Source organism: Calidris pugnax, unplaced genomic scaffold (genome assembly GCF_001431845.1).
Source record: "Calidris pugnax isolate Ruff unplaced genomic scaffold, ASM143184v1 scaffold9, whole genome shotgun sequence".
Classification (NCBI taxonomy): Eukaryota; Metazoa; Chordata; class Aves; order Charadriiformes; family Scolopacidae; genus Calidris; species Calidris pugnax.
The window spans coordinates 1,690,823-1,699,808 of NW_015090778.1; the positions used below are offsets into that span (position 1 = coordinate 1,690,823).

At 59.5% G+C, this 8,986-nt stretch overlaps 2 protein-coding genes across 2 annotated transcripts in view; one reads left to right on the top strand and one right to left on the bottom strand.

Annotated features, from left to right (window-relative positions):
• The window catches only part of PCYT2 (phosphate cytidylyltransferase 2, ethanolamine), a 19,960-nt gene extending 17,156 nt beyond the window's left edge, over window positions 1-2,804 (top strand). The window contains exon 13 of the mRNA XM_014951998.1: window positions 1,642-2,804. Coding sequence (XP_014807484.1) covers window positions 1,642-1,732 — 91 coding nt within the window. The 3' untranslated portion in view covers window positions 1,733-2,804. The remainder of the gene's footprint in view (window positions 1-1,641) is intronic.
• Window positions 2,805-8,377: 5,573 nt separating this feature from the next.
• NPB (neuropeptide B) lies at window positions 8,378-8,978 on the bottom strand. Its single transcript, XM_014951041.1, has 2 exons — window positions 8,761-8,978; window positions 8,378-8,554 (listed from the first exon to the last, which is right to left on the bottom strand). The coding sequence occupies exons 1-2, from the start codon at window positions 8,971-8,973 to the stop codon at window positions 8,426-8,428; spliced, it is 342 nt and encodes a 113-aa protein (XP_014806527.1). The 5' UTR covers window positions 8,974-8,978; the 3' UTR covers window positions 8,378-8,425.
• Between the last annotated feature and the right edge of the window lie 8 nt (window positions 8,979-8,986).

Below are 8,986 nucleotides of genomic sequence, written 5' to 3' on the forward strand. Positions count from 1 at the left end.
TTATTTTCTAGTACGTCTCAGAAGTGGTGATTGGAGCCCCCTATGCTGTCACTGCTGATCTGCTGGATCACTTCAAGGTGAGAGTCCTTACATATCGGTGTACATGAAGATGTTGGGGTATGATGTGCTTGGGGAGCTGAAGGTGGTGCAGGAAAGCACAGGGGTGTAGAAGAGGGGTGATCCTGCAGAGCAGGATTACGGTGGGCTCTGAAGGACTGCCAGGCCTGGTAGAGGAGGGGGACTTTGCTGATCTCCAGGCTGCAGGGAAGGTCCCTGTCATCTTTCGGGTCTTGTCAATGACTTTGTGTCCTTTCTCCAGGTAACACTTGTGTGTCATGGGATGACTGAGGTGGTGCCAGACAAGGACGGTTCTGATCCATACGAGGTAAGCTACAGGCTGCTATTGTTTGGGTTTCTTTGTCAGCGTTTGATAGATACGGTGTGGATTTGTTCATGTTCCTGAGCTGACAATTCATCTTGCAGAGGGTGCTCCCCAGGCAAGTCCTTGGCAGGTGATGCTGTTTTTCATCCATCCCTGAGGGCAGGTGCTTGGAGCAGAGCCTGTAAATCATTCACTGCAGCTCCATTCTCTTATTCACTGTTTTGTTTTGTCTGTTTCTGATGCCTTCATGGCAGAATGAGAAATCCTGTAATCTTTCCTCTGTGCCAGACCTGGGCAGCTTCCCTATAGGTGAAGCTTTGCTTTCAGCAGTGATTTATTCTGCCCCCTTGGAGATAACTTTGTGTCGTGCCTGGCTGGGTGCCCACAGGACCTCCCATGACTTCTGCTCGCCTTTCGCTCCCGAGCTGTGAACCCAGAGGTCCTGCCTGTTTTTCCGTGGCTGAGTCTGGGTGTTTGTTCACAGGAACCCAAGAGACGCGGCATTTTCCAGCTGGTGGACAGTGGCAGCAATCTCACCACAGATTTAATTGTGCAAAGAATCATCAAGAACAGGTTGGCTTTCTTCATCTTCCAGTTCTTTCTCATGCTGTTCCGTCCAGCTTGTGTGAGGACTGGGATCAAACGGGAAGAGAAGGGCTTATCTAAAGGCACAGAAGCAGTGAAATGGTCCTTCATCTTCCACAGCTTGGGCAGGCTGCTTAAATGTGGATATACTGGATTGTGCAGGAAAAGGAATAGCTGAACTCTGCTATGTCTGAATGTGCTTCTCAGCACATGTTGTTATTTTTCCTCCTCCCCCTCTATTAATGATAGAATTTCCTTGCTGTGTTCTTGGGGATTTAGCATGTTCCTTCTTTCAGGGTTTGCTCTTTTAGGCCTGAGCCCTTCACTTCCAGTGACCTTGGCTCAGGTCAGTGGTAAATTTGATTTCGGTATCACGGCACTAAGTGGTCTGTCCCAGGACAGACCAAGTGTGGAAGAGCAGCATCTTCCCCAGAGGGAGAAATAAGTCGTGTTTGGCCAGTGTGGGAGCCTGGAGCTGCAGGGTGATGGCAGTGGTTGTGGTGAGCTCTAAGAGCTGGCTCTGAGAAGAGTCTAGGGGGTTCCTGGTGAGGTTTCTGCAGTACTCTCAGAACAAAGCAGTGTAGAAGGCGGCAGTGCTCCTCTGCTCCAGGTGCTTTTTGTCTACTACAAATATGGGTGGATGAGAATCTCATGGCATTTTGTGGTTGATGCAGGTTGGAGTTTGAAGCCAGGAACCAGAAGAAGGAAGCGAAAGAGCTGGCAGTGTTGGAGGCCATGAAGAGATTGGAGGAGGAGAAGCACTAGGTCGGCAGAGAGCCGACGTGTGGGTCGCTGAGCGCCACAGCCTCACCCTCCTGGGGAGCAGAGAGCCCTTCCAGAGGGGACCCCGCAATGGGGACACCGCTGCCGGCGTGTAGGATGTGCTATCCTACCCTCTTCTGTCCTAGCTCCTCCTGCACTAATTATGCAGACATAACGAGTCAGGATCCTGCTGCCTAGCTTTTCCTCCGTTAATCAGCCTCCGTCCCCTTTCCCAGAAGGAGATTTGACAAACGAAAAACAAAACGAAACGGTTTTAATCATAACTATGTTTTAACATGTTGATGTGCTTTTACCTTCTGCCATTTCTGGCTTTTAGTAGGGGGGGAAATGGAGCAGCCCCCCAGGCCCCCTCTGCCCCTCCAGGTCCATCTGTCCTGACGGAGTCTGTGTCCCAGAGTGGCCCGTCGGGTGGTGAGGGGGGGTGGCTGGACAGACGGATGAGAGTGGCCTCCCCAGGGAAGGGATGTGGCACCTGTGGTTCCTTCTGCCAGCCCTGGGTTTAGGGACACTGGGCCATCACTGTGTGGCTGCAGGAGGTGCCCACGGGCCTCTGTGTGAGAACTGGGTTGAGCTGGATCAATCTTCTCTCTGCTCTGGTGCCGGTGAATCGTTTGTGGCGGCTGCTGTGAGGGGCAGGTGGCCCAGGGACCCTCAGTTCCGCCATTTCCCTGGTGGGTTTGAGGGATTTTGGGGCACGCTGGGGGCTTTACCCTTTGTGAGGCAGCAGGACCCGGTGCTGCGTATAGACCCTGCTCGGAGCCCTCGTGCTGCTGCTGCCGGTGCCCACCTCACGCCCAGGGGGTCTCCCAAAGGAGGGAGTGAAGTGTCGGGGCTGTTGTGCGAGGGCTGGGGCGCGCAGCATGTGTGGCCCCACAGGAGATGTGGGGCTGAGGGGGACGGGTGCTGGGCTGAGCCCCTTTCTCTGCCTCCAACATTCCAGGGTGCTGTGGTGGCTGTCGCTCCCCGCGCTCTGCGGGACGGTCCTTCCGCACCGGTCCTGTTCTCTCTGTTGTAAACTTCTGTTGCTGATCATTAATAAAACGTTGACAAGTGCTGTGTTGGTCTCTTTGGGGATGGAACAGGGGTGGCAGAAAGGGGACAGTCCCTGCCTGGAGATTTCTTCTGCAGCAGCTCCTCCCGGGGTCTCTGGTGGGAGTTGGGAAGAAGCCGCTGTGGCCCAAGAACAAGCCTGTTGCTCTCGGGCACTGGGACATGTTGGGTTTGTTCTGGTGCAGGGGTAAGGGGTCCCTCTGGCTGGAGGCAGCCATTTGTTTTCCCTCTGGGAGGAGGATTTTGCTGAATTCACTAGAAAATTGAACTAGACTGTGTGAGGAGGCCCGGTCTTTCCCGTTTTCTGGGGTTTTATGCTTTCTGGACTCTAGAATTGCAGCAGAATTTGCACTGGGAAGGGAAGGTGAGTGCCCCAGCATTTCGGTGGGCTCGTAGCCGTGGTGGCTATGGAGGGAGGAGGTGACCTGGTGAGTGGCGATGCCAAAGCAGCATCTGCAAGAGCTGTGGTGGGGACGGATCACCCGCTGAGCTCGGGGTCTCACAGTTGCGTAGTTGCAAATCCCAGAGCCTGCGTTTGCATATTGGCATTTCAGTAATGAGTGTGTCATCCGTGACAAGAGCTGAGACACCCACCTGCGTGGGAATGCTCCCGCCAAGCCCCGGGAGGAGGGAACAGAGAACCTGGAGCCCCTCAGGTGCCTGCAGCAGGAATGGCATCCCATCCCTGCGCTGCATTGAGCATGGATGGTGTCCTGAGTGTGTCCCTCACCCTGGGCTGCTCCCCGCTCTCCCTTCCAGCCTCAAGGCCACTGACAGGAGGGCAAGGAAGGGCCAGCTGGTCCTCGCTGCTCCCAGCCTTGGTGGCCGCACTCCATGTCATGCTCTCCTGTCCCCGGGGGTCTGCAGGGAGATCTGCAGCTGGAGGAAAGGAAAGGGCAGCCCTGGGGGTGTGGGAGTGATCCCAAACGCCTGCCACTCTCTTCAGTGAGAAGGAACGGGGCTGCGTAGAGAAGAGTGTGACCAATAGGTCAAGGGAGGTCATTCTCCCCCTCTGCTCTGCACTGGGGAGGCCACAACTGGAATCCTGTGTCCAGTTTTGGGCTCCCCAGTTCAAGAGAGACAGGGAACTGCTGGAGCAACAAAGATGATGGAGGGATTGGAGCATCTCCCTGATGAGGAAAGGCTGAGAGAGCTGGGGCTCTTTAGCCTGGAGAAGAGAAGGCTGAGGGGAGACCTTATTAATGCTGACAAGTAGGAAGGTCTTGCCTTGCTGGCTGGTGGCAGGACAGTGGCTGTGGCAGAAAGGCTGTTGCTGTGACCCCTGCCTGGCTGGAGACGCTCCCCAGGCTCTGGGGATGGGACATCTCCCTCCCGGTGAGCCCTTGGTGCTGGTTGTCCCTGCTGGGCAGTGGCTGCTCCGCTGCAGCTCTCCAGCCGGGACCAGGGCTTTTCCCCTCCGGAGCGAAGGCAGCAGCTGCTGTCAGGGATTCACTCCTGAAGGAAGGGGCTGTTCTGCAGGCTGTGCCCAAGCTCCCTGTTGAGCTACACCCCAGCAGAAATCACAGTGAGTCCATGCTGGCTGAGGGTCTCAGCGCTCTGAGGGTCTGTGGGATCGGTCCTCATCCCACTGTAGTTGGGGGGTGGGAGTGGGGTGAATCCTGGCTGGCAGGAGGGTGGCTCGGGCCAGCACTTTCCCTGCTGTGGGTGCAGGGAGAGCACCGTGGGGCACAGGGACCCCCTTTGTGCGGCCCCCAGGTCCCTCTGTGCCCCCCTAAAACCCCACTGCACGTCAGCGCTGCCGCCCGGAGCAGGTAAAGTTGCTCCTCGCCCCTGAAGCAGCCGTGACACTGAGCTGTCACCCCCTTCCTGGACACCCCCATCCCTGCTACCGAGTGCTCAGACCCCTCTGCAGCCTGCGGGCCCCCCCCTCCCACAGAGACTGCAGAAGAGTCTGTCATGAAAAACAAACAACCGAGCGGGTGGTGACGCATCTACCCCGGGCTGAGCATTTGCATGTAAATGAGCTGCCTCTGGGACCCAAACAGGTACCGTTGTTATTAAAAAAAATGACAAAAGTACTTTATTTCTGCTCTCGTCAGGCACGGGTGCTCGCCTGCTGGTACCACTTATTTGCGTGGAAACGTCAGCTCCGCTTGCTCAGCCGGAGCGCGGTGGAGCTGCTGCTCCTCGGGGCCTTGGAGAGCTGTCTTGGAATTCACTCTGAAAACTTCTGCGTAAGATATTCTGTTCTCCAAGTGCCTCTGGGCCCATCTTCTAAGCATCTGTTTACTGACAACCCGCAAGTCCCTCGGGGCAAATGTGAGCGTGGAGTTAAAATTCGGGGGGGGTGGAATATGGCATGAATTTCAAGTTTGTGACTGACTTTGTTTTCTGTGTTCTGGGTTTTTTTTCCTTCTTCCTCAAGTGGGGAAGCTGAAGACTCTGGTTCCTGCCCCCCTCCCGAGGAGCTCCCCCCCCACACCCCGCAATGCAGATTGCAGCGAGCGCCCGGTGTTTCTCTAAGGGGAACTAATTAGCTGGAACAGTTGTGGCAGGTGCCTTGAGTCTCACAAGAGCAGCCCAGATCCCGGTGTGGGGAGCCAGACCCCACTGGAGCTCGTTCCCCACGGTCCCAGTAGCCACTCACGGGAGGGAGCGATGGGGTGAATGGACCCCGATGCCCAGCACATCACTGTTGGTCACCGCCACCCTGGCCAAAAGCCTGGATCCAGCTCCTTGTACCATGTTTGTCCAGGCCGTGTCCTGCTGCCAGAGCATGGCTGAGGTGCCCCGGTGCCATGTGGGGGCTGTGCCCAGGTCTCCTGCAGTGCAGGGGGGTCAGCAGGACCCTCCCCAGCTGGGGTGACACGGGGACAGCAGTGCTCTGCCTGCAGTCATTCACCGCCCAGCAAAGCCCCATCGGTTCCTGCTGCTCCCCACGGCTCAGCCCGGCACCGTGATGCCCAACGGGCTCCCTGCAGCCACCATGCTGTGGGGCTGGCCCCCAGGGCTGCCAGCAGGGTGGCAATTTGCTGGTCACAATCAGTGGGTGATTTGTTTTCTGCCAGGCGTTTGAGCAGCTGCAGCACTCAGGGAGGAGGGGAAACAGCTGCGCAGAGGGGCTGCAATGCCAGAGCCACCCCGGCGCTGTCGAGGGTCCCCATGGCTTGGTGGAGCCCAGAGGCTTGAATGGAAGTAGGTGGGCACCACAATGCCCATGAAGAGGCAGGGGATGGGGCTGCCCATCTCCCTGGGGACACTGGGACCCCCCCACAGCTGCAGGCTGGGGGCCACACTCAGCTCCAGCTGTAACTGCCCCCCTGGTGCTCCCAGCCGGGCTGTCACTGCTCTCTTGCCCGGAGCATCTCCAGAGCCCCCAGTGCGACATCCAGCCCCCCCCCCAGCCCTTCCCCAGCTTTTTGGGGTCTGACCTGGGGCAGCTACAGAAAGGGGTTCCCCCCACCCCACCCCATCCCACAGCACCTGTCCCTGCTGGGCAGTGGCTGCTCCGCTGCAGCTCTCCAGCCGGGACCAGGGCTTTTCCCCTCCGGAGCGAAGGCAGCAGCTGCTGTCAGGGATTCACTCCTGAAGGAAGGGGCTGTTCTGCAGGCTGTGCCCAAGCTCCCTGTTGAGCTACACCCCAGCAGAAATCACAGTGAGTCCATGCTGGCTGAGGGTCTCAGCGCTCTGAGGGTCTGTGGGATCGGTCCTCATCCCACTGTAGTTGGGGGGTGGGAGTGGGGTGAATCCTGGCTGGCAGGAGGGTGGCTCGGGCCAGCACTTTCCCTGCTGTGGGTGCAGGGAGAGCACCGTGGGGCACAGGGACCCCCTTTGTGCGGCCCCCAGGTCCCTCTGTGCCCCCCTAAAACCCCACTGCACGTCAGCGCTGCCGCCCGGAGCAGGTAAAGTTGCTCCTCGCCCCTGAAGCAGCCGTGACACTGAGCTGTCACCCCCTTCCTGGACACCCCCATCCCTGCTACCGAGTGCTCAGACCCCTCTGCAGCCTGCGGGCCCCCCCCTCCCACAGAGACTGCAGAAGAGTCTGTCATGAAAAACAAACAACCGAGCGGGTGGTGACGCATCTACCCCGGGCTGAGCATTTGCATGTAAATGAGCTGCCTCTGGGACCCAAACAGGTACCGTTGTTATTAAAAAAAATGACAAAAGTACTTTATTTCTGCTCTCGTCAGGCACGGGTGCTCGCCTGCTGGTACCACTTATTTGCGTGGAAACGTCAGCTCCGCTTGCTCAGCCGGAGCGCGGTGGAGCTGCTGCTCCTCGGGGCCTTGGAGAGCTGTCTTGGAATTCACTCTGAAAACTTCTGCGTAAGATATTCTGTTCTCCAAGTGCCTCTGGGCCCATCTTCTAAGCATCTGTTTACTGACAACCCGCAAGTCCCTCGGGGCAAATGTGAGCGTGGAGTTAAAATTCGGGGGGGGTGGAATATGGCATGAATTTCAAGTTTGTGACTGACTTTGTTTTCTGTGTTCTGGGTTTTTTTTCCCTCTTCCTCAAGTGGGGAAGCTGAAGACTCTGGTTCCTGCCCCCCTCCCGAGGAGCTCCCCCCCCACACCCCGCAATGCAGATTGCAGCGAGCGCCCGGTGTTTCTCTAAGGGGAACTAATTAGCTGGAACAGTTGTGGCAGGTGCCTTGAGTCTCACAAGAGCAGCCCAGATCCCGGTGTGGGGAGCCAGACCCCACTGGAGCTCGTTCCCCACGGTCCCAGTAGCCACTCACGGGAGGGAGCGATGGGGTGAATGGACCCCGATGCCCAGCACATCACTGTTGGTCACCGCCACCCTGGCCAAAAGCCTGGATCCAGCTCCTTGTACCATGTTTGTCCAGGCCGTGTCCTGCTGCCAGAGCATGGCTGAGGTGCCCCGGTGCCATGTGGGGGCTGTGCCCAGGTCTCCTGCAGTGCAGGGGGGTCAGCAGGACCCTCCCCAGCTGGGGTGACACGGGGACAGCAGTGCTCTGCCTGCAGTCATTCACCGCCCAGCAAAGCCCCATCGGTTCCTGCTGCTCCCCACGGCTCAGCCCGGCACCGTGATGCCCAACGGGCTCCCTGCAGCCACCATGCTGTGGGGCTGGCCCCCAGGGCTGCCAGCAGGGTGGCAATTTGCTGGTCACAATCAGTGGGTGATTTGTTTTCTGCCAGGCGTTTGAGCAGCTGCAGCACTCAGGGAGGAGGGGAAACAGCTGCGCAGAGGGGCTGCAATGCCAGAGCCACCCCGGCGCTGTCGAGGGTCCCCATGGCTTGGTGGAGCCCAGAGGCTTGAATGGAAGTAGGTGGGCACCACAATGCCCATGAAGAGGCAGGGGATGGGGCTGCCCATCTCCCTGGGGACACTGGGACCCCCCCACAGCTGCAGGCTGGGGGCCACACTCAGCTCCAGCTGTAACTGCACCCCTGGTGCTCCCAGCCGGGCTGTCACTGCTCTCTTGCCCGGAGCATCTCCAGAGCCCCCAGTGCGACATCCAGCCCCCCCCCCCAGCCCTTCCCCAGCTTTTTGGGGTCTGACCTGGGGCAGCTACAGAAAGGGGTTCCCCCCACCCCACCCCATCCCATCCCACCCCACAGCACCTCCCTCCCCTGCAAGGACAGACACAGTAGAGCCAGCTCAAGCACGTTTTATTGTCACCAAGAAGCCACTGGTGTCGTCTCAAGCAGCTGCACACTCCACGGGGTCCAAGGACACGGTCACGTCTGCCTTGCACCGGAGGGCACTGGGGGCTCCAGGCAGCTCCCAGCAGCTCCGCAGCTCCGGGGCCACATCCGTCACGCACAGCGCCTGCGGGGAGACCGTCAGCAGGGACCGGGGGGCCCCGGGACGCACACCACCGGCTGGCGAGGGGAACCGGGATGCCCTGACCGAGCCCCGGTGCCCGGCGGGCAGAGGACCCCGCTCCAGCCCTGGCACAGCCCGTGCCCGGTGTCCCGCAGGGAGCAGCCCCAGCGCCCACCGAGCCCCCCGGGGGGGGTCTCCCCGGTACTCACCGCGGCGTGGAGCCGGGCGGGCGGGTCGGACAGCGGTACGGTGCCGTCGGTGTGGGAGCGGCGGGTGTGGGGCGGGCGGCGGAGCCCGGAGAGCAGCCCCGAGGCTCTGCCCACCGAGTACTGGGGGGGTCCGGCCGGCGGCCGGTACCAGGGCTCGGCGGGGCGGCAGAGCCAGAGGAGCAGCCCCAGCCCGAGCCACCGGGCAGCGCGCATGGTGCCGGGGCAG